This window comes from Sitophilus oryzae, unplaced genomic scaffold (assembly GCF_002938485.1).
Source record: "Sitophilus oryzae breed Bouriz unplaced genomic scaffold, Soryzae_2.0 scaffold_297_pilon_pilon, whole genome shotgun sequence".
Lineage (NCBI taxonomy): Eukaryota > Metazoa > Arthropoda > Insecta > Coleoptera > Curculionidae > Sitophilus > Sitophilus oryzae.
Window position 1 is genome coordinate 293,443 of NW_022146859.1, and position 26,112 is coordinate 319,554.

A 26,112-nucleotide genomic window follows, 5' to 3' on the forward strand; every position below is an offset into this window, starting at 1 on the left:
AGATTTTATTGTAACAAGCAGAAATAAATGATGTCATACCGTATGATCGAAAAAAACGGCGTCCAATTGGCTTGGAAATGAACATCGATGACATTCCCTATATAATTTTACATAAATATAAAATTACAGTGATCTTCGTTTCTTAACCATCGCTGACGCCGTTTTTTTTCTCTATCACATTGTATAATACTACTTGAAAAAATCAACAATTAGGTAGTTGACAGATTTAAGTAAATTTATATCTAATAACGAATGAAAAAGCTGTTGATTTGTTAGTAAAATATTTTCTTTTAAGTCAGGTATGATCATTAAATATTTTTATAAATATTTTTTATCAAAGACTAAAACATTTTTATTTTAGTATTTTGAGATTTAATGACCTTTGCTTTGTTGTTATATATTTTTAAGTTTTATATACTAAATAATAATTATTATTTACGCCATGAAGTTATTATAATATACCGGGTGCGTCTCAAAAGTGGCTCACCCCTATAACTTATTTTATTTTTACAGTTAAAAAAACGAGATTTGGCATATTAGTATATGACATAAATTGGGATTGATTGACGCATTCAATTGTTTTCGGTCACTTCCTGTTTCACCGGAAATGACTACAACTTTTGATTTTTAAATGACATCCTCGGTATATTTTTATATGTCGTTCTATTCAAAGTGTCATTTTCTGTCAAATAAAGTAAAAAAAAACACCGAGAGTGCCATTTAAACATCAAAAGTTGTCGTCAATGACCGAAAACAATTGAGTATGTCAATCAATCCTAATTTATGTCATATACTAACATCAAAATAAAAACACTAAATCACCACAATACACCAAAACACTTTTACTTTTACACTGGACGCGCGTTTCGCTAACCATGTTAGCATCATCAGCAGATGATTATAAACTAAAGTACAATCTACAAGTTGAGCGTTTATATACTCGCCCAGTGGGCACCGAGTGGGCGTGGCAAAAACTAGCCAACCGAGTAAGAGCCAACTGAGCGTAACAGTTAGATTTCCGCCACTAGAGTAGTAGGAACAAAGAACTTGAAGGAATTGGACCGTTGTCTCTGTTCATACTATCTTTACATTTATTAATTCTGATGCTTTCATATGCATCTAATTGCCTGTAATTTGAGACTTGTTTAATTAATTTTAAATTATTAAGATCTATACAATGTTCTTTATCAACAATATGTTCGGCAACGCAAGATTTATCCGGTATACCATATCTTATCTGAGCTAAATGTTCTTTAAATCTAGTTAATATTGATCTTCTAGTTTGCCCAACATATTTCTGAACCAAACCAAACCAAACCACGGTTTTTTTTTTGATAGAGAGTTAATCCGTGGTCTAAAAGGAATTTTTAAGAATGTCAATTTTAAACTTGTGTATAGTGCTAATAATAAATTACAACAATTATTAGGTAATCCAAAGGATAAAACATCTCCACTGGAAAGGTCGGGTATTTATGAAATTTCTTGTAAAGATTGTAATCAGAAATATGTTGGGCAAACTAGAAGATCAATATTAACTAGATTTAAAGAACATTTAGCTCAGATAAGATATGGTAGATCGGATAAATCTTGCGTTGCCGAACATATTGTTGATAAAGAACATTGTATAGATCTTAATAATTTAAAATTAATTAAACAAGTTTCAAATTACAGGCAATTAGATGCATATGAAAGCATCAGAATTAATAAATGTAAAGATAGTATGAACAGAGACAACGGTCCAATTCCTTCAAGTTCTTTGTTCCTACTACTCTAGTGGCGGAAATCTAACTGTTACGCTCAGTTGGCTCTTACTCGGTTGGCTAGTTTTTGCCACGCCCACTCGGTGCCCACTGGGCGAGTATATAAACGCTCAACTTGTAGATTGTACTTTAGTTTATAATCATCTACTGATGATGCTAACATGGTTAGCGAAACGCGCGTCCAGTGTAAAAGTAAAAGTGTTTTGGTGTATTGTGGTGATTTAGTGTTTTTATTTTGCTGTTTAACACCAAAGGTTCCAACCCTCAACTGTAATATACTAACATACCAAATCTCGTTGTTTTATCTGAAAAAATAAGACGCACCCGGTATACCTTCTAATATTTGATTTTACTCAAAAGAAAGAACTCCTACATGCTAATGATCTCCCCTCGCAGACGCATAGCTGTCAAAATATAAGAAAAGACTAAAAGAAATAAGTAAATAGACATATCGTTATATTTCGTACTGTTATTTGTACTGCACTTAAACACAGAATAAAAATATATTGATCGTTCTACAGTTATATCTTCTATAGTGCTTCTCACGTACCTAATCATATTTTTGATATTTACCTTCCTGTACAATATGGTAACGCTATACGAGAGACCACATTTTTTTTAGAAAATAATAAGGACAACTATGATGACGATATGAGGGAAGAAAACGACTATACCCCGTATCTAGAACGCCCTGAAACATACATAGTACCAATTTTATTTCTGTTAATTTTCATTGTTGGCGTTCTGGGCAATGGTACCCTAGTCATAATATTTTTAAGACACAAAGCCATGAGAAACGTTCCTAACATGTAAGACAACCATCTTATTATTATTTAGATAAATTTTCATAATTTTTTTATTCAGTTACATCTTTTCTCTGGCCTTGGCAGATCTACTGGTCATTATAACGTGTGTGCCATTTACATCTATACTCTACACGGTAGAGTCATGGCCGTGGGGCGTCGTTGTGTGCAAGCTGTCAGAAACAGCAAAAAATATTAGTATTGGGGTGTCTGTTTTCACACTCACAGCATTGTCAGCTGAGAGATATTGTGCTATTGTGAATCCCCTCAGAAGAATACAGGTGAGTAAAAAAAATAAAGAAAAAAAGACCATATTACAACGACAAAACTACAAAACAAATTATTCTCAAAAAGAAGCATGAACCAAACTACAAGTTCATACCAAATAAACTTTTAGTCACGTGATTAAGCTTGACCGGCACAGCGTTACCCACTTTTATATATTTTCTTTTATTAAATTGTACTGAAGCTGTGGTTGGTTCCTTGCGAAACATCGTTGAAATATTAGTATTTTAATAAAGCACGCTTTTAGATGTTTCAAAAAACTTTTAATAAGAGTAACTTTAACTCTACATATATGTTTCGGCTTGTTAGGCCTTTTTCAAGAGTTTTTTAAGAACTAATCGTCTAACTACACTGTAACTATATATGTATTTGCTATGGGGGTGGTTCAGAGAGTTTACAATAGGGGTAATAAAAAATGTAGAGAGAATTTAGAAATCCTTGTTGGTCGTTAACATTATTTTCGTTTTTAACAGATTTTAGTATTTCTAACTGTTCAATGTAATTTAAGCGTCTACCTTTTGTTTCTCTGTGTAGTAACTTAATTGAGTTTTCATTAATTTTGTGATTATTTACTATACAATGAGTTGCAAGACCAGAACTTTGCTGGAGATTATTAATAGACTTTACATGTTCTTTAATCCTTATATCTAAATTTCTACCTGTTTGGCCTATGTACACGGCATCACAATCATTGCAATCCACTCTATATACACCCGACTTATTTTTGACATTAGTTTTGTCTTTATTATTTAATAAAATTTGACCTAAATTTCTTTTATTTACGTTAATAATTTTACATCCTATTTTATTGAGATTATTTAATATTTTGTTAGTTAAATTAGGAATGTAGTTTAAAAGTCGATAATTGTTATTGTCTTTAGAATTAGCGGAATAAAATTTTTTCATTAATATTTTCTTTTGTTTTTTCTTTAGCATATTATCAATAAGGGAACACTTATATCCTTTGTTGATGGCGATTTGTTTAATAATATTTAACTCTTTTTTAAAATTCTCTGGGCTCAGTGGAAACATTACCAATCTATGAATTAAACTATGAAAGGGTGACATTTTGATTTGCCAGGATTGGTGTGATTGACTATGTATTACAGTGTCTGTGGTAGTGGGTTTTCTGTAAATATCAAATTGTAATCTATTAGACTGTTTTATAATTGTAACATCAAGAAAATTGATGGTATTAATACCTTTTTCAATAGTAAATTGTATTCTCGGGTTAATTGAATTTAATAATGTTAAAAAACTGTTTAAATTTCTCTCGGTGCCTGACCAAATACAAAAAATGTCATCTACATATCTTGCAAAAAGTCTTGCTTAAAAGTTTTTTGAAACATCTAAAAGCGTGCTTTATTAAAATACTAATTTTCTTTTAATCAAAATATTTTAGGACACAAAAAAAATAATTATAAATATAAACTCACCTGCAAAAAAAACCGGCCACTAAAAACAAGACCCAGTTTCAAAGTTGGATTTCTCGCCATTGAACCACTCATTAGATTTTGATGATTTTTTTTTAATTTTAAATTAATTCCTTTTTAACGGATGCTACGTCAGAAATGTTTATTCCGAATTTATTTTGAGCACAACAATAAGACGAAGTTTTTTGCCCGAACTTTGTAACACCCTGTAGGGCGCAGCAGCGGTAGTAGCTATTGCTAAATTAAATCACATTGAGGCCTCATCTTTTGTGAGCATTTTGTTTTTTTAATCACCACATTATCTCTTTTTGTATTGAAGATATGCTGTTTTAAAATGAACGTCTCGGAAAAATGCTTCGCAGGCAGAAAGTTTTATGTATAAGTAATCAAGGCGACATAGGCGCGCGCGAAAACGGATTTATAATATGAGTATTTGCAATATGACAAAAACGGTTGTCAAATTAAAAAATGCCATCTGTAACGGATGTTGCTCGTATTGTGGCTTTAATTGAGGATGGCCGAAGTCAACGTTATGTCTCCGATACCCTGGGTATACAGGGTGGCCCGTCAAAAACGTTCCGCAAGGCATAACGGCCAGGGTAATTTTTTTTCAGAAAATTCAAAAACACGTCAATTTTGTTTATGAGGGGGACAACTTTTGCTCCAAAAATTATTGCAAAATCTTTAACCCTCTAAGCGGGGGTGTCATCCCCCATTTTTTTTCAAATGGGAAGGGGGGTCAAGTGGTACCGCAATGAAAAGGGCTTTCTATTCTCTATACTTTCCCGCTTCGTTTTTGAAAATCGGTTGAGTCATTGAGAAAATATGAAGGATTGAAATTTGAAAAGTTTATTTAAACATTTATCAGAGTAAATGATAAGGATAAATTCCTTCGAACAATTTGCTGTTTTTTCTTATTATTTCTAGATGTTTACGCATTTTTTCACTTGCCGCAAGGTTGAACGATCAGGTGCGGTAGTTGCTAGATAGCTGTTCTGTGACTTTTGCGTTGAAGTTCTTTTCAACTTGCAGAAAAAGTGGAAATAATCGAACTCTATTTTAAAAATAACCTTTATTTTACTTTATTTTAAAACGTCTTCGTTGAGGTCTTGTACCAACTGAATTTTGTACGGGTGGAACTTGTGTTTTTTTAATATCCTTTGGACGCTTGTAGGATTCACGCCGGTCTCATTGGCTAATTTTCTTGTACTCAGCGTACTATCTATGGCAATTTGACCCAAAACGAATACCTCCATAGCTTCATTTACTACAGGATTTTTCCTCTGCCTCTTTTTATTCACAGTAGCGTAATTTGAAATGTGAGACCCCCCCGCAAGATTTTTTTGGGGCCCTTATATGAAAATAAAAAAACACACTAAAAACATAATATAGCTTTATGTAGGTATATCAAGTCATTCAAAATATAAAAACGAAAAATAAACTTATTCCACATAAGAAAAATAATAATAAAGGAACATAAAAAATAAAATTGTTAGTCAAATTTAATAATACATGATTAAATTAACTTGGTTAAAAAATATGTGTTTAAAATTAAAATATACTACATTAACAATGTAGCTTAAAAATTAAATTAAGTCAAAATTTAAATATTAGTTAAATATTTTTCATTTTTTCCCTTTTATTTGTAGGGGACGCTGTTCATATCCGGGTGCGTCTCAACAGTGGCTCACCCCTATAACTTTTTTATTTTTTCAGATAAAAAAACGAGATTTGGTATGTTAGTATATTCATAAATTAGGATTGATTTGTGTATTCAATTGTTTTGGGGTCACTTCCTGTTTCACCGGAAATGACTACAACTTTTGATTTTTAAATGGCACCCTCGGTATTATTTTATTTTATTTGATAGAAAATGACATTCTGAATAGAATGACATATCATATGTCAACTTTTGACATTTTCGCTTAATAAAAAATTGTATTTTAAAATTCAATATAGAGTGCCATGGCTATGTTAAAAACACTAATTCTTGAGCCTTGAAGCCTTGGAAAAATTGATTTGTTCGTCTAATGTTTTTAGTGTCTTGTCCTGGCCTGTTAGAAAATGCTCAAATCGTATTTTTAATCATATCTCAATTTTTTCAAATGGAACGAGGGTGGCTCATTAGCATAGGTATATGGAAAAAGCATTTTTTTACGAATAATTTGATACCACACACTTGGTATTTCGAGTCAAATTTTTGTTACGAACCGCAAGTTATAATTTCAAATAAACCATATGCGAAAATGTCAAAAGTTGACATATGATATGTCATTCTATTCAGAGTGGCATTTTCTATCGAATAAAGTAAAAAAATACCGGGGGTGTCATTTAAAAATCAAAAGTTGTAGTCATTTCCGGTGAAACCGGAAGTGACCAAAAACAATTGAATACGTCAATCATTCCTAATTTATGTCATATACTATCATACGAAATCTCGTTTTTTAAACTCAAAAAATAAAAAAGTTATAGGGGTGAGCCACTTTTCAGACTGACCCGGTATATAAATGTATTTAGTAAATAAAATTGGAGGACCCTGCGGGGCCCCCAAAATCACGAGGCCCCCCCGCCGTTGCGGGTGCTGCGGGGCCTACGCTACGCTACTGTTTATTCATAACGCGAACAATTTTGCCATAAAGGTGTTTGTCAGGATGGCGTTCATTGAATATTTGCGCAAACCGATTGCCACATTCATTATTTTTAAAATAAAGTCCGATTATTTCCACTTTTTCTGCAAGTGAGTACACCATAATAATTGTTAAAAAGTTTAACGATATTGGGAAGAACTTCAACGCATAAGTCACTGATCAGCTATCTAGCAACTACCGCATCTGATCGTTCAACCTTGCGGCAAGTGAAAAAATGCGTAAACATCTAGAAATAATAAGAAAAAACAGCAAATTGGTCGAAGGAATTTATCCTTATCATTTACTCTGATAAATGTTTAAATAAACTTTTCAAATTTCAATCCTTCATATTTTCTCAATGACTCAACCGATTGTCAAAAACGAAGCGGGAAAGTGTAGAGAATAGAAAGCCCTTTTCATTGCGGTACCACTTGACCCCCTTTCCCATTTGAAAAAAATTGGGGGATGACACCCCCGCTTAGAGGGTTAAAGATTTTGCAATCATTTTTGGGGCAAAAGTTGTCCCCCTCACAAACAAAATTGACATGTTTTTGAATTTTCTGAAAAAAAAATTACCCTGGCCGTTATGCCTTGCGGAACGTTTTCGATGGGCCACCCTGTATTTCGAACAACAGTTCAGGATGCCTGGAATTAAAAAATCCTTAAAATTTCTTTACCTTTTTTTAATTTTCATGTTTTAGTTAGTTTTCAGGTTAAACTTACCTACGTTGCCGTTGTGATGTTTGATTTGTTTTTAAAGCTTTTTTCGAGGCATTTGTTTTAAAGCAGCGTATCTCCAATACAAACAGAGATAATGTCGTGATTAAAAAAACAAAATGCACACAAAAGATGAAGCTACAATGTGATTTGATTTAGCAATAACTACTACAGCTGCTGCACCCTACAGGGTGTTACAAAATTTGGGCAAAAAACTTCGTCTTATTGTTGTGCCCTGCATATGCTCAAAATAAATTCGGAATAAAAATTGCTGACGTAGCATCCGTTAAGAAAGAATTAATGTACAATTTAAAAAAAAATCATCAAAATCTAATGAGTGGTTCGCGAGAAATCCAACTTTGAAATTGGGACTAGTTTTTAGTGGCCGGTTTTTTTTTGCCGGTGAGTGTATAAACAGTTGTTACTTGCATCAACAAAAGTCAGGACATAAAGGGCCATTAAGGGCCAATAAACGGGACATAAAGGGCCATTACTACCGCTTTCCTGTTCAAAATATTCTAATAAAGTTGCAATGAATTTTTTACGGCCATTAAACTATCCTGTACACTTTTTTTTAGACAATGTTCGACTGATAAGTCTGCTAGTAAACATTTTCAAGCTTAAAGTATCACAACACTATTTATTTAAACCAAAAACTTATAGTAATACAAAACTAAAGTGTCAAAACGAATGACAATGTCAGCAGAGCTACCACCTGAATCCCCAGTGCGAAATTTAAATTCCAGTTAGTCAGCACGGCGCTGAATATGAATGGTTGGCAACAATGAATTTAAAAATCGCGCCCTCTGGACCTCGATTATGTATCTAAAAGTTTAATTGAGATATGAAATATATATATTCTTTATATTTGTAATATACAGGGTGACTTTTAAACAAGTGCAAATATTTTTAGATCTGGTATATTTCGACCCCAGAGGTGTCTGTTTTAATTTTCAAAATGGAATAACTCATTTTGGACTTATTTGGAAAACGGTGAAGGGAAAATATATTTCTTTTATCGCAATCTACCAGCCCTGAAACTATTTGCACTTAATTAAGACTCACCCTGTATGAATATTTTAATTTCAGACCAAGCCTCTAACAGCGGTTAGTGCTGTCATGATATGGATTTTAGCTACAGGTTTTGCTATACCGGATGCTATATTTTCTCGATTAAAAGATGCCCCAGTTGATATGTAAGAAATGTTCTTATTTATTAAGCAATACGCCCTTATGATTCAATAATATCACTGAATATCTAAATTAAGTGTAAATTTTGCAAATATCCACTCTTTAATAAATAGTCATTATTTGTAATAAGTACTATAAAGACATGTATTATTAAATCTAGCAAAATAAAACATTAAATCACCATAATACACCAAAACCATGGCAGCAAATGGTTAAAACAAAATTTTTACATGTGAGCGTCATCAGTAGATGATTAAAGTGTTTTGGTGTATAGTGGTGTTTTATTTTGCTCTTGTAACATCAAAGGTTAGGTACCATGTTAGGTACGAATAACAAAGTGTATCTATTATGAAACCGCCCAAGTAGCATTTTCACGACTTGCGACCATATGTTTATTAAACACAACGTTGGATTAGTTACAAAAAATAGTTAGCTCCGTACCTTGGCTATTAAAATAAATGTAAACGTTGTTGTAACGTTATGCCGACGTTGAACTAGTACTACAACAAAGTAAAAGCTCCTGCGACGTCGAATAAACGTTGTCTTGTAACCTTTTTTGCTTAAGTGATCTTTAGGTGATTGGGAAAACGTAGTTACAATCTTGGGCAATAAAGAGTTTTCCGACGTCACTTTCAGGACCGATTCCAACGTTATGCAAACGTCGCGCGTCGTCTGTTTTACTAATTCCAACGTTGTTTAGATTTCCTTATTCTTACATTGGTAGGACGTCGAGCCACTACCTTTTTGCAACTGTATTGAACCATAACCTTAAATCTTAAATTTTCACTTCATTGTTCTGTTCAGTCAGACAGTTCAGTGCTGTTTTTGTGTTTATACAAAAAACTTAATTAAAATGGGACATAACAAAGGTACATATAAAACTAAATTTAAATATACATCGACATATTGCCGATACTTATCCACTCCCTCGTTTATTTAGAATATAGAGGGCGGCACAAGCTAGACTCTAGGATGACTAAATTAGGCAATCTTGCGACTAGTATACTACCTGTTAAGGCTGAACTGCGACTGTTTTAGTCCAGGATGCGACTACCATGCGACTACTCGAACTACTCCATCTTAATCTCCAAAACAACAAAGTGAAAGCCGCCATGTTGTTGAATAAGAAAATGTTTCGTTCCTAAAATAGCAATTCCTGCTTTTTGAATACATTAACTTGAAATATTTGACCCTAAACAACACGCGGAAACAATTTTTTCGACTGCGAATAAATTATTCTCATTTTACTAAAAAAGAAATTCAAGAAAATTTTTAAAACTTCTTTAATTTTAAGGCCCATTAGTATTTTTCAAAGTAGAAACAATACATTTATCAATAAAGTTGTTTGCGTTTAATTTTTTTGCCTTGGGTAACGAGTTACAGAGTCGGTTAAAGTGTTTCAATAATTATGATCTTCAAACATCCTCCACACTTAAATACTTTTGTTTTGTTTTCCTTCACTGCCATCTGACATATGTCTCTAACTAAATCGTAAAAATAATATTTTTACTATAATTATCCCAATTTAGGATAAAACGCGACTTAGACGCCATATTATTATAGTTTTGTGTTATTTGTTGCAGTTTGTACTAAATTAGGCTGCTAACCAACGTCGGTATCCAACGTCGTTTCGACCCAAAAATTATTCTCCAAACTAGTGCAGACTAGGGTTGGCACGAGGTTGTGTCGACGTTGCGCCCCGACGTTTGGTCGCGTGACACAACGTTGTCCCGACGTCCAAATGCTGCTTGGGCGTATTAATTGAATATTACAGAGAAAAAAGTTGATTTATATTTATAAATTCTTTGACCAAAGTGTTTCTTCGCATCCTTCTTCTAGTATACACGAGTTAAGTAAAAATCTAATAAAAAATAATTACTACCGTAATATTTCAACATTTCTTATATCCATTTTTTAAATTTTTAACAAACTTCGTCTATTTTATAAGAAAAAAAGGATACAAATTGAACTTTATTGAAGTCGTTTTTTTCTTTATTTATGTCAGGCTCTGGGAAGAAATTTCCTTTTAATCAGAAAGCGGTCGCGTTGGAAATGAATTTTTAATTATAAGCTAATTTTCAGCTACGTATTTGTTTTCCTCTTAAGCGATTTGCCATAACTTTATTTTCTTTCTAAAAATACCAAAAGTTCGCTGTTTTTTACTATTATGAATTGAAATTTAGCTTTCATAGATAATAAGTTATCTGCATAAAATTTGATTTTTCTTAAACCATAAAACGTGTTTGTAGCGTGTACAGGGTGGTTCGAATTCGACACACATCATTGGGATTTCGGAAACCCTAAGAGATACAGGATCGGTTAAATGGATGCAAAGTTGCGCAATTTGATGCTCAATAAAATGCCGTATTGCATTTTGAAAAATTCCGAATATATTCGAAAAAAAACGGAATTTTCAATTTTGTTTTCTATTTTTTCCTGGCTTTATTTGTTAAGATAACTTAAAATGAAAAACACATTTTCATGGCCACTTTTCCTGCTCTATAACTCTGTGTGATTAAATATTGACTCTGATGTTTCGGCTTCTGGGACCATCATCAACTTAATTTTTTTAAATACGGACCTAATTTTTTCAATTTAATTAAATCCTTTCATCACTCTTAAAACACTATATATAGTCACTTTGATATTTGCCAACGTTTCGTACAGAAAATTCCATCACCAGAATATTTTATGCAAAAAAAAAGATAAAAAATAAAAATGCAATACGGCATTTTATTGAGCATCAAATTGCGCAACTTTGCCTCCATTTAACCGATCCTGTATCTCTTACGGTTTCCGAAATCCCAATGATAAGCGTCGAATTCGAGCCACACTGTACAAAGTGTCCCATTTTTGGTTGCAAATGAGAAGTACTTGACTCATTAGTAGGTATAAAGATAGAATCTAGCTGTTTTGAGGAACAGACGGACGGTCAGTCAGTCAGTCAGTCAGTCAGTCAAACAGTCAGACAGACAGACAAAGAGAGAGACAGACAGACAACAGACAGAGACAGCTAGACAGACGGAAAAGTTTTACTTCAAATATGTGCACACACAATTTTTTATTATTCTGTAGATTTTCTTCCTATGGCAAAAAAACAGAATTGTTTTCAACAAAACAGGATACCTACTCTGTGTATAGCCTAATACTGTGTATGTAACCTACTCTGTAGATTGCTAACAAAAACGTGATATTTTTTTAATAGATCTTATAAAAACTCTCTATATTATTTCTCCTCTTATTTCTTTATTTCTCCTCTTATTTTTTTAGTAATAAGACAATCATTTTTTGCTATCCATTCCCGTCATTCCCGGACAACGCCACCGAAACTATGTACAAGCAATACAACGTCGTCTCCAAGTCCTTGATTTACTATTTGGTCCCTTTGACTATTATAGCCTTCTTTTACGTCTTGATGGCCATTCGGCTTCATAATAGCGCCAACGATATTCCAGGGGAAGGAAGAAGTACTCATGGCAGTGCCCAAGTCAAATCCAGAAAGCATGTAGCCAGGATGGTACTAATATTCGTTTTCTGTAAGTTTACGTTAATACGTTTCAATTGTACCAACTTATTTCTTTGTAAATTAAAATAAACTAGACTGAAATTAAAATGACAGACACATCTATCACTGTCAAGGATTTTATCGTTGGGCAGACTACTATCTGTGCTATAGTCACTTAATAGCGAAAAGTTATTCCATTATTTCCCTCGATTTTTGACTGAGATCTACTGCACGCTACACAACCAACTATTTTACAGTCTTTTTCGATCAATCGCAATAGTGTTATTATTAATTTAAGTTCTGCCACAATTTCCTTCTAAATTTACTACCTTTAAACAACTATCAGAAGTAGAATAAAAAATTAATAACATAAAATAAGCTCAATAGATAGAGTGACAAATCCACAAAATTTGAAATCAAATTCAAATATGTCAAATGAATCGTGAAACAGAACTGTCAAGCATCCCCACCCTAGAGCCCTTTGCCCGTCTACCATGCATGGATACATGGATAGCAATAGAATGTAGAATGTTGGGAGGGAGTTATAACCGCGACCTTACAGATCTATTGTGTATTTCCCCCTTTCTTGAGTTATAACTCATCATACAGTCTCGGGGCTTTAATAAAGCCAGTATCTGAGACGGATCCACGGGGAATAGCTCTCCATCTCATGGATAGCGTTATACTCTTTCAGCAATCTTTTTATTCAAAGATTTTTTTTTTTTTTTTTGATTCCATTTTTCAGTCATGTACGGTACTTCTGCTAATCGAAATCAAATGTCAACGAGTAAGTCTGGGAATGACGTGACAATTAACCTCGGCCACCCTGTATTTCGAACAACAGTTCAGGATGCCTGGAATTAAAAAATCCTTAAAATTTCTTTACCTTTTTTTAATTTTCATGTTTTAGTTAGTTTTCAGGTTAAACTTACCTACGTTGCCGTTGTGATGTTTGATTTGTTTTTAAAGCTTTTTTCGAGGCGTTTGTTTTAAAGCAGCGTATCTCCAATACAAACAGAGATAATGTCGTGATTAAAAATACAAAATGCTCACAAAAGATGAAGCTACAATTTGATTTGATATAGCAATAACTACTACACCTGCTGCATCCTACAGGGTGTTACAAAATTTGGGCAAAAAACTTCGTCTAATTGTTGTGCCCTGTATATGCTCAAAATAAATTCGGAATAAAAATTGCTGACGTAGCATCCGTTAAGAAAGAATTAATGTACAATTTAAAAAAAATTCATCAAAATCTAATGAGTGGTTCGCGAGAAATCCAACTTTGAAATTGGGACTAGTTTTTAGTGGCAGGTTTTTTTTTGCCGGTGAGTATATAAACAGTTGTTACTTGCATCAACAAAAGTCAGGACATAAAGGGCCATTAAGGGCCAATAAAAGGGACATAAAGGGCCATTACTACCGCTTTCCTGTTCAAAATATTCTAATAAGGTTGCAATGAATTTTTTACGGCCATTAAACTATCCTGTACACTTTTTTTAGACAATAAAAGAGGTTCTAAAAAGAACAATGTTCGACTGATAAATCTGCTAGTAAACATTTTCAAGCTTAAAGTATCACAACACTATTTATTTAAACCAAAAATTTATAGTAATACAAAACTAAAGTGTCAAAACGAATGACAATGTCAGCAGAGCTACCACCTGAATCCCCAGTGCGAAATTTAAATTCCAGTTAGTCAGCACGGCGCTGAATATGAATGGTTCGCAACAATGAATTTAAAAATCGCGCCCTCTGGACCTCGATTACGTATCTAAAAGTTTAATTGAGATATGAAATATATATATTCTTTATATTTGTAATATACAGGGTGAGTCTTAAACAAGTGCAAATATTTTTAGATCTGGTATATTTCGACCCCAGAGGTGTCTGTTTTAATTTTCAAAATGGAATAACTCATTTTGGACTTATCTGGAAAACGGTGAAGGAAAATATATTTCTTTTATCGCAATCTACCAGCCCTGAAACTATTTGCACTTAATTAAGACTCACCCTGTATGAATATTTTAATTTCAGACCAAGCCTCTTACAGCGGTTAGTGCCGTCATGATATGGATTTTAGCTACAGGTTTTGCTATACCGGATGCTATATTTTCTCGATTAAAAGATGCCCCAGTTGATATGTAAGAAATGTTCTCATTTATTCAGCAATACGTCCTTATGATTCAATAATATTACTGAATATCTAAATTAAGTGTAAATTTTGCAAATATCCACTCTTTAATAAATAGTCATTATTTGTAATAAGTACTATAAAGACATGTATTATTAAATCTAGCAAAATAAAACATTAAATCACCATAATACACCAAAACCATGGTAGCAAATGGTTAAAACAAAATTTTTACATGTGAGCGTCATCAGTAGATGATTAAAGTTTTTTGGTGTATAGTGGTGTTTTATTTTGCTCTTGTAACATCAAAGGTTAGGTCCCATGTTAGGTACGAATAACAATGTGTATCTATTATGAAACCGCCCAAGTAGCATTTTCACGACTTGCGACCATATGTTTATTAAACACAACGTTGGATTAGTTACAAAAAATAGTTAGCTCCGTACCTTGGCTATTAAAATAAATGTAAACGTTGTTGTAACGTTATGCCGACGTTGAACTAGTACTACAACAAAGTAAAAGCTCCTGCGACGTCGAATAAACGTTGTCTTGTAACCTTTTTGCTTAAGTGATCTTTAGGTGATTGGGAAAACGTAGTTACAATCTTGGGCAATAAAGAGTTTTCCGACGTCACTTTCAGGACCGATTCCAACGTTATGCAAACGTCGCGCGTCGTCTGTTTTACTAATTCCAACGTTGTTTAGATTTCCTTATTCTTACATTGGTAGGACGTCGAGCCACTACCTTTTTGCAACTGTATTGAACCATAACCTTAAATCTTAAATTTTCACTTCATTGTTCTGTTCAGTCAGACAGTTCAGTGCTGTTTTTGTGTTTATACAAAAAACTTAATTAAAATGGGACATAACAAAGGTACATATAAAACTAAATTTAAATATACATCGACATATTGCCGATACTTATCCACTCCCTCGTTTATTTAGAATATAGAGGGCGGCACAAGCTAGACTCTAGGATGACTAAATTAGGCAATCTTGCGACTAGTATACTACCTGTTAAGGCTGAACTGCGACTGTTTTAGTCCAGGATGCGACTACCATGCGACTACTCGAACTACTCCATCTTAATCTCCAAAACAACAAAGTGAAAGCCGCCATGTTGTTGAATAAGAAAATGTTTCGTTCCTAAAATAGCAATTCCTGCTTTTTGAATACATTAACTTGAAATATTTGACCCTAAACAACACGCGGAAACAATTTTTTCGACTGCGAATAAATTATTCTCATTTTTACTAAAAAAGAAATTCAAGAAAATTTTTTAAAACTTCTTTAATTTTAAGGCCCATTAGTATTTTTCAAAGTAGAAACAATACATTTATCAATAAAGTTGTTTGCGTTTAATTTTTTTGCCTTGGGTAACGAGTTACAGAGTCGGTTAAAGTGTTTCAATAATTATGATCTTCAAACATCCTCCACACTTAAATACTTTTGTTTTGTTTTCCTTCACTGCCATCTGACATATGTCTCTAACTAAATCGTAAAAATAATATTTTTCTATAATTATCCCAATTTAGGATAAAACGCGACTTAGACGCCATATTATTATAGTTTTGTGTTATTTGTTGCAGTTTGTACTAAATTAGGCTGCTAGCCAACGTCGGTATCCAACATCGTTTCGACCCAAAAATTATTCTCCAAACTAGTGCAGACTAGGGTTGGCACGAGGTTGTGCCGACGTTGCGCTCCGACGTTTGGTCGCGTGACACAACGTTGTCCTGACGTCCAAATGCTGCTTGGGCGTATTAATTGAATATTACAGAGAAAAAAGTTGATTTATATTTATAAATTCTTTGACCAAAGTATTTCTTCGCATCCTTCTTCTAGTTTACACGAGTTAAGTAAAAATCTAATAAAAAATAATTACTACCGCAATATTTCAACATTTCTTATATCCATTTTTTAAATTTTTAACAAACTTCGTCTATTTTATAAGAAAAAAAAGATACAAATTGAACTTTATTGAAGTCGTTTTTTTCTTTATTTATGTCAGGCTCTGGGAAGAAATTTCCTTTTAATCAGAAAGCGGTCGCGTTGGAAATGAATTTTTAATTATAAGCTAATTTTCAGCTACGTATTTGTTTTCCTCTTAAGCGATTTGCCATAACTTTATTTTCTTTCTAAAAATACCAAAAGTTCGCTGTTTTTTACTATTATGAATTGAAATTTAGCTTTCATAGATAATAAGTTATCTGCATAAAATTTGATTTTTCTTAAACCATAAAACGTGTTTGTAGCGTGTACAGGGTGGTTCGAATTCGACACACATCATTGGGATTTCGGAAACCCTAAGAGATACAGGATCGGTTAAATGGATGCAAAGTTGCGCAATTTGATGCTCAATAAAATGCCGTATTGCATTTTGAAAAATTCCGAATATATTCGAAAAAAAACGGAATTTTCAATTTTGTTTTCTATTTTTTCCTGGCTTTATTTGTTAAGATAACTTAAAATGAAAAACACATTTTCATGGCCACTTTTCCTGCTCTATAACTCTGTGTGATTAAATATTGACTCTGATGTTTCGGCTTCTGGCGACCATCATCAACTTAATTTTTTTAAATACGGACCTAATTTTTTCAATTTAATTAAATCCTTTCATCACTCTTAAAACACTATATATAGTCACTTTGATATTTGCCAACGTTTCGTACAGAAAATTCCATCACCAGAATATTTTATGCAAAAAAAAAGATAAAAAATAAAAATGCAATACGGCATTTTATTGAGCATCAAATTGCGCAACTTTGCCTCCATTTAACCGATCCTGTATCTCTTACGGTTTCCGAAATCCCAATGATAAGCGTCGAATTCGAGCCACACTGTACAAAGTGTCCCATTTTTGGTTGCAAATGAGAAGTACTTGACTCATTAGTAGGTATAAAGATAGAATCTAGCTGTTTTGAGGAACAGACGGACGGTCAGTCAGTCAGTCAGTCAGTCAGTCAAACAGTCAGACAGACAGACAAAGAGAGAGACAGACAGACAAACAGACAGAGACAGCTAGACAGACGGACAAGTTTTACTTCAAATATGTGCACACACAATTTTTTATTATTCTGTAGATTTTCTTCCTATGGCAAAAAAACAGAATTGTTTTCAACAAAACAGGATACCTACTCTGTGTATAGCCTAATACTGTGTATGTAACCTACTCTGTAGATTGCTAACAAAAACGTGATATTTTTTTAATAGATCTTATAGAAACTCTCTATATTATTTGTCCTCTTATTTTTTTAGTAATAAGACAATCATTTTTTGCTATCCATTCCCGTCATTCCCGGACAACGCCACCGAAACTATGTACAAGCAATACAACGTCGTCTCCAAGTCCTTGATTTACTATTTGGTCCCTTTGACTATTATAGCCTTCTTTTACGTCTTGATGGCCATTCGGCTTCATAATAGCGCCAACGATATTCCAGGGGAAGGAAGAAGTACTCATGGCAGTGCCCAAGTCAAATCCAGAAAGCATGTAGCCAGGATGGTACTAATATTCGTTTTCTGTAAGTTTACGTTAATACGTTTCAATTGTACCAACTTATTTCTTTGTAAATTAAAATAAACTAGACTGAAATTAAAATGACAGACACATCTATCACTGTCAAGGATTTTATCGTTGGGCAGACTACTATCTGTGCTATAGTCACTTAATAGCGAAAAGTTATTCCATTATTTCCCTCGATTTTTGACTGAGATCTACTGCACGCTACACAACCAACTATTTTACAGTCTTTTTCGATCAATCGCAATAGTGTTATTATTAATTTAAGTTCTGCCACAATTTCCTTCTAAATTTACTACCTTTAAACAACTATCAGAAGTAGAATAAAAAATAAATAACATAAAATAAGCTCAATAGATAGAGTGACAAATCCACAAAATTTCAAATCAAATTCAAATATGTCAAATGAATCGTGAAACAGAACTGTCAAGGATCCCCACCCTAGAGCCCTTTGCCCGTCTACCATGCATGAATACATGGATAGCAATAGAATGTAGAATGTTAAGGAGGGGAGTTATAACCGCGACCTTACAGATCTATTGTGTGTTCCCCTTTCTTGAGTTATAACTCATCATACAGTCTCGGGGCTTTAATAAAAGCCAGTATCTGAGACGGATCCACGGGGGCCAGCTCTCCATCCTCATGGATAGCATTATACTCTTTCCTTAATCTTTTTTATTCAAAGATCAAGCCCTAGCCGTTTTTGATGCCATTTTTTTTCATTCGTACCGTTTCATCATACGGTACCTTGTATATAAAATAAAAGGTAATTTTATAACCTTTTATAATAAAAAAAATAATAGACTTATTTTTCTATTTTTAACAATGTGTTAATCATATATACATAAATTGTGATATTAAAATTAAATACTCTCCAAAAAAAATCCTTTATGGGTATTTCGCCACTGCACTGCAAGAAAATCTACAAAATAAAATAGCTATTTTTTGTAAACATTTATACAAATTTGCCTAACAAAGAAAAAAAAACTTTCCGAAACGTTAAGCATTTTTTTCTTTGTTAGGCAAATTTGTATAACTGTAAACATAACTTCTGACAAGCAGTGTCCGTTTAGGTTTAACGCCAGAAGTGTTTACAAAAAATAACTATTTTATTTTGTAGATTTCCTTGCAGTGCATTGGCGAAATACCCATAAAGGATTTTTTTGGAGAGATGAATCCGCCACATAGGTATAGACATTTTTTAAAATTAAATACTATTGTTACAAATCCCGTTACACTGGATAGTTGTAGATATAAAAATATCTACAACACGATCAAAAATGTTATCATCCAGACAGATTTGAGCATTGTCAGTTAAAATGAATTTTAAAATAATTTCCTATAAAAAATATCCACTAATGTTCAAGTTTGATTATAAGGTGTTTTAGTCATACAAAATCATTCAACACCCCACTAAAGTCTGCCCAACGAAAGAATACATGGCAGTTACATTTGTGTCTCTGTGATTTTATTTCACAGGATTGAATAAATTGTCAATGACTAAAGAATACAAGGACTAATAATACCCGAGACCAAATTGTTACGATGTCACCAAACAGTGCCGTGGCATATATTTTTCTTAACTTAGCTGCTTGATGAGATATTTATATTTTTAATTAATGTTTTGACTACGTCTATGGTGCAAAAAAAAACGTATTAAAATGTTAACAAAAGGCACAAACCTAGTAAGCCCATATCAAGTACATATATTATCAGAAAAATAATAATTATCGAACCCAATAAGAAAAATAAGAAAACGCTAAAAAGGTGGAGTGGACTGTTTTTTACCAATAACGGGTAACTCCTGGCTCTTTCTTATCGCTGCGGCTTTTGCACTTGAAAGCTGAACAACTAATCATCATTGTAATAAAGTTTATACAAAGTTCACTACACAAACCATTAAAAATCGCTAAAATTGTCGTTGATGACCAGCTGATGACTCTGGGCGTTACGTGTCCTTGTATTATTTAGTCAATATAAATTGTATTTTCTGTAATTTTTGGAAGTCGCCTGTAGATTTTTCCCTGACTCTTTGGGTAGATTTTATCCAACGCTTTTAACTTCTCATTTTAAATAATTTCGAACTTTAAACATTACTATTCTTAATAACAAAAGGGTGAAGTATAAACCATAACAAAATTTTAGTTCAAGTGATTACCTAATATTAAATAAATATAACATTTAATAATAAAAGGTCAATAAAATATAGGATGGATATTGTCCGTCAAAATCATATACTCGTATTCTCTCACTTGACAGATTATATACATTTACATTATCTTTTAATATAATTGTTTTAGACGCGTTTAAAGCATTTTATTTTCCAGTATTCTTCATTTGCTTCCTACCTCAGCACGTATTTATGCTATGGTTCCATTTAACACCTACCGCAGAGGATGATTATAATGAGTGGTGGCATGTAATGAGAATACTTGGATTTTGCTTAAGGTAAATCTGATACAATATCTTTTTGACAAGGTTTATTTTTTATTTAAATTATATTTATTTCAGTTTCCTGAATTCGTGTGTCAATCCTGTGGCTTTGTATTGCGTAAGCGGGGTGTTCAGAGCCTACTTCAATAGATATTTGTGTTGCATAAAGCCTAAATGGCCTAGATCAGGTCTTTTATCTGAAACGAGAGGATCTACGTTCAATTCAATGAGTCAAAGACACACCAAGGTAAAGTATAAATAACTATAGCGTGTACCCGCGACTTCCTTCGCGTCGAATTAATCATTCGTAATGGTGATGATAAAGCAAAGCAAGCATTTCCATTAACATACAAACTGGATAAAAAATTTTCACATTTATGTCAGAAAAAACAATATGGCGATATTATTATATAACTTGGTAATATTTGAGGGGTAGTTTCATCTCCTTGGAATTTGACTTTCAAAAAATCCGTTTGCCAAAAATAAGCTTTTTACGTTAAGCAGTTTAAGCAGAATCGTGGTTAATCACTTACCCAACTTTTTGGAACACCCTGTATGATTTTTTAAAAAAATTCAAAATATGTGAAAAAAACAAAATAAATTATTCGTGTCCAAGCGTTTTCCCGAAAGACTAACCTTAAATAACAAATATTGTAATATTTGAAGGGCGTTTTCACCCTCTTGGAATTTGAGATTCGAGAAACCCCTCCTTATCGAACCTCTACACCCCACAGTCAATCCGTTTGCCAAAAATCAGTTTTAAACGTCAAGCAGTTTAAGCAGAATCGTGATTACTCAATGGTCATATTTTATGAAACACTCTGTACAAATTTTTAAAAAATCTTAAAATATGTAAAACAACAAATTAAAATAAACGTATTGTTACGGATTCCGTGGGTCCACTATTTAAACTCACGATAAAATACTTAACGAATTTATTTGTTTCACTCTGTACACACAACTTATACTATTTACAACACAACTTATGCAACTACTATTACTCTAACGGTATTTCGCGGTATTTTCAAACTTCAGACTTCAGACTATCTTCAGACTTCAAACTTCAAACTTTAAACTTTAAACTTTCCAACTGTCAAAGCGCGGGCCTTATATACCCCCTGGCGGTTGTTTCTAGATTTTTCTAAAGAATTCTATAATTTTCTTTACTTTCTGGCGAATGCGCCAGGTTCATCAATGCACCGTTGCGGTTATGCAACCAGTAATACACCTTGACCTTAACATTGCCCCCTTCTCAAATTTGATCGTCCCGATCAAGGTTTCCTGTCTGGTATCTCTTCAATCGATCGAGATGAACTACTTTCATCTTACTTCTAGGGCTGCGCTGAATCCGGTACACAACATCATTTATCCTCTTGATGACTGTATAAGGACCTTCCCATGCTGGAGTTAACTTTGGGGACCTTCCTTTCTTGCGCTGTGGGTTATACAACCATACCCTATCGTCCTGTTGAAATCCCGTAGAATTAGCTCTGAGGTCGTAATGAGCTTTCATCCGGTCACTGGCTAGCGCAATCTTACTTCTAACGGCCTTATGAATGTCCAATAATCTTTCCTTCCTAGCGATTCTTTCGAACGACAGTCCAACGCTATCCTGTTCCATTTCTTCCCCAGATCGAGTACTTGGTCTTTGTCTAGCTGCGCAAATCTTACAACGTTGACACCATTTCTTAACATCTTCGCAATAATCCACCCAGTAAAAACGGTCTCTCAGCTTACTCAAGGTCTTGTTTACTCCAAGATGGGCTCCAGTTTTACCACCGTGAATTTCTTCCAATACCTGGGTGACTTTCTTCCTTGGTACCAGTAACTGAGTTGTTACTGTCCTGCCATCCGCACTTTCCCACGTGCGCTTTATCAATCCATTCTCAATCACCAGTGAATTCCACTGAGCCCAGAGAGCTTTGAAAACGAGCCCTCTGTCCGCAATATCCTGCCACGGTGGTCTCTCGCCGTTACCTTCCTTGAGCCGTAGTATTGCTCCGATGTCTGGATCTTCCATTTGATCTTTCCTCAACTGTATCGTCGTCCATTGTTCGTCAGTTCTCAGTTTAAAATTCCTTACTCTGATAGTGCTTTCGCGATGTTTCATTTTCTTGCCCAAAGTAGCTCGTCGTCGATCTGGCTCGTTGTCGATAATTTGTACCCGTCCTACACGGCACCAACGGTTTCTCTAGTTTCCCGAACACAGTCTTCTTGGTATCACCAGGTATCATCACAATTTTCGATGATCTTTCTTCCATATTTCCTGGTCTCTTCTCTTTAGATACAGAAAATTCCTCATTTCCGATTTTCAGGATGTTTCTATGGTGATCAAACGAAAAACCATGTTGACTGATCACATCCATACCCATGATAAAATCATCTTCAATGTCTGCCACTAAAACGCTATGCCGAAACTTGAAATTCCCTAACTCCAATTCCATGAAAGCCTCTCCCCGTACAACGGCCATTTCCCCCGTAACTGTACGTAAATACACTCTTCTTCTAAGAGGCATCATCTTCAATCCTTGCACTGAGTTAGTCCGCACCAACGATACCATAGCGCCTGTGTCCACAGTCATTCGAATTCTTCTACCATTGACTTTCCCGTTGATCACCAAACTGTCAGCGGTTTTTCCTAGACTCCTAACGGAAAGCATCCTAGGGGCTCTGTTTTCTTCAGCCAATACTCGCTCATTAGTGTTGATTTCCTGGTGCCTATGTTCTCTCGATGGTAAACGGAATCGCATTTGGACGCGGCAATCCCGTTTGATGTGGCCATTCCTGCCACATCTATAGCAACTTATGTCCTGGGATCTTCCGATGTGCCGATGTTCTCTGGATGGTGAAAGGAATCGCATTTGGATGCGACAATCCCGTTTGATGTGGCCATTCCTGCCGCATCCATAGCACCTCATATCCTGGAATCTTCTTTGGTTCTCTGTCTGGGTGTTGTTGACTCCCTTGTTCACTAGTAACTCACATAGTTTACTAAACATCTCCTCCAAACGTATGTGAGAACTTCCGGGATGTTCCTCGACCGTTACCGATCTTATCTTCGGTCTAGGGATGGCGCTAAAAGCAGCTTCAATTTCTAGCGCCCTGACCAGTGCTTCGCTGCTGGTAGAAAATCGGGATATTTGCAGCGCCCTCTATAATTCGTTGTCCCTCAGTCCGCTGATAAAGCACTGAGCAGCGAGTTCCTCCCTAAATCCTTCCGGTGCTTCAGGATACGCTAGGTGTACCAGCCGACGTAAGTCTGCTTCAAATTCCTGCAGACTTTCTCCGGACCTCTGCATGCGTGTCTTGATCTGGGCCTGGTAAAGTTGACGTCGATGTTGGTCGCCATATCTTCTGTCCAGTGCAGCGACCAAAGTTTGGTATTCCTGCTGTTGGGCTGCAGGAATAGTTTGCAACAGTTCCAGGGCAGGGCCACGCAGCGCGATGACAAGTGCCGCTGCTTTGTCCTGGTCGGACCATCCGTTGGCAGCGGCGGCTGCTTCAAACTGGCGGTGGTACATCGTCCAGGTGGTTTGTCCATCGTAGGTCGGGGCCTTGAGGTTTGCAGTTCCAGGAACGCCAGGTGTCCTTGCTTGTGCCTTGGTCTTCTGTAGGTCCTTCTCTAATTTTTCCATTTTCTGTTGAAGGCGCTCCTCCAGATCTTCTACGGCTTCTTGAAGGTGTATTTCTTGTCTTTTTTCCAGATCTTCGAAGTTCTTTTTAAGACGATTTTGATCTTCTTGTCTTTCTCTATGACGTCGCTCCTCCAAACGAATTTCTAAATTACCTAATATTTTCTCAAGTCGGTCCTGTTCTTCTTGTTTATCTTGTTGTCGTTGAATTTTTAAATCTTCAAAAATTCTCTCAAGCCGGTCCTGTTCTTCTTGTTTGTCTTGTTGTCGTTGAATTTTCAAATCTTCGAAAATGTTCTCAAGCCGGTCCTGTTCTTCTTCTTTGTCTTGTTGTCGTTGAATTTTCATATCTTCTAAAATTTTCTCAAGCCGGTCCTGTTCTTCTTCTTTGTCTTGTTGTCGTTGAATTTTCAAATCTTCGAAAATTTTGTCTTGATTTTCCAGAATTTTCAGTAGGCGGTCTTGTTCTTCTGCTTTCTCTTTTCGCAGCTTCTCTTGTTCTTCTGCCTTTTCTCTTCTCATATTCTCCATAAAATCGCCTAATAGTTTGCTTACTTCCTCCATTTTCTTCGCTTGTTCCCTTGTACCAACCATAAAAATACTCTAATCCGGTCCAAAAATCTTCCAATCCACTTAATTTCTTCTTAAAATCCTCTTGAATCGCACTTCCGACACCAATTGTTACGGATTCCGTGGGTCCACTATTTAAACTCACGATAAAATACTTAACAAATTTATTTGTTTCACTCTGTACACACAACTTATACTATTTACAATACAACTTATGCAACTACTATTACTCTAACGGTATTTCGCGGTATTTTCAAACTTCAGACTTCAGACTATCTTCAGACTTCAAACTTTAAACTTTCCAACTGTCAAAGCGCGGGCCTTATATACCCCCTGGCGGTTGTTTCTAGATTTTTCTAAAGAATTCTATAATTTTCTTTACTTTCTGGCGAATGCGCCAGGTTCATTAATGCACCGTTGCGGTTATGCAACCAGTAATACACCTTGACCTTAACAGTATTTAAGAGTTTTTCCGCGTTTTTTCGGAAACTTGACCATTTTTTAAATAAAAAATATTGTATCTTGCTTTGCTAAGTTTCGGCAATGTTGCTGCACTGAAATTTTGCTTGTTGGGTTTTCAATGTATATGGCTAGTGTAGGCTTTGGTGTAGGCCTCTATACATCAGAAATTTATAATTACCACTATTATATAAGTTAGTTTGTGTATTTATATTATTTGCTGTTAGTTTTCAGCTGTAAGTGACGCTACATCAGAAAATAGAGAAATCCGTAATCAGTCAGAGTGTAATGAGACATTACCAACATGCAGACCTCCGATTCAGAATTTAGTTTAAGCTATATAGAAATAAGTGTCAGTAGTATGATATACCTATTATATAGAAAGGCATCATATTACAATCAGTGTATACAAATCTTCATACTGTGTGGCTAGATATTTAACTCCTAATTTTTGTCAATTAGATAGTTGTATACAGACCGGACCACCGCACCGTAGTAGTAACGTAAGCAGAACCGGACGAATTAGCGTGTACCCGTCCGCCGGATAAAAAGCAGGCGAAAAAATGCGATAAAATAAAAATAGGTCGATATGTGATAAGAATGTTTCAGAATTTGTATTTATTCGTGTTTTAATAGCCAAAACGAATACGTAGATTCTCGCGACAGTTCTCGTGTAAAATTTATTTTTTAAGTAAAATAATGGATGTTTATGGAGTTCGTGAGAAAATTCAAATTGTAAAATGGTATTTCCAAAATAGGTCTTATCGGGATATACAAACAATTTTTCCAGAAACTTATGTAAATAGGCCAATTCCATCTTTATCTACTATATCAAGAGTTATTAATAATTTTGAAACACATGGGTGCGTGTCCCCAAAAAACACAAAAAGCCTGATGTGTTGATTAATGAAGAACAGGAGTTAAAGCAAGTGTTCGTTTGTGCTACCGCAGATCAAAATCCCACGTTTTCAAGTAATCAAATTGCTGAGCTGGTTGCCCTGCCCATGACAGCTGCCCACAATGCCCGTATTGTTCAAGAAT

At 34.5% G+C, this 26,112-nt stretch overlaps 1 protein-coding gene across 1 annotated transcript; it reads left to right on the top strand.

Moving 5' to 3' along the window:
• Window positions 1-2,411: 2,411 nt before the first annotated feature.
• On the top strand, window positions 2,412-25,412 carry LOC115884523 (neuropeptide CCHamide-2 receptor-like). Its single transcript, XM_030903127.1, has 7 exons — window positions 2,412-2,569; window positions 2,625-2,844; window positions 8,715-8,821; window positions 12,087-12,352; window positions 20,305-20,425; window positions 20,489-20,657; window positions 25,299-25,412. The coding sequence occupies exons 1-7, from the start codon at window positions 2,412-2,414 to the stop codon at window positions 25,404-25,406; spliced, it is 1,149 nt and encodes a 382-aa protein (XP_030758987.1). The 3' UTR covers window positions 25,407-25,412.
• Window positions 25,413-26,112: the final 700 nt, after the last annotated feature.

Excerpts from the sequence above, each read along its gene's own strand:
- LOC115884523 (XM_030903127.1), top strand. The coding sequence starts at position 2,412 with ATGAGGGAAGAAAACGACTATACCCCGTATCTAGAACGCCCTGAAACA. Across the intron at positions 2,570-2,624 it reads ATGAGAAACGTTCCTAACAT|TTACATCTTTTCTCTGGCCT; the intron begins GTAAGACAACCA and ends TTTTTTATTCAG. Across the intron at positions 20,426-20,488 it reads ATACTTGGATTTTGCTTAAG|TTTCCTGAATTCGTGTGTCA; the intron begins GTAAATCTGATA and ends TATTTATTTCAG.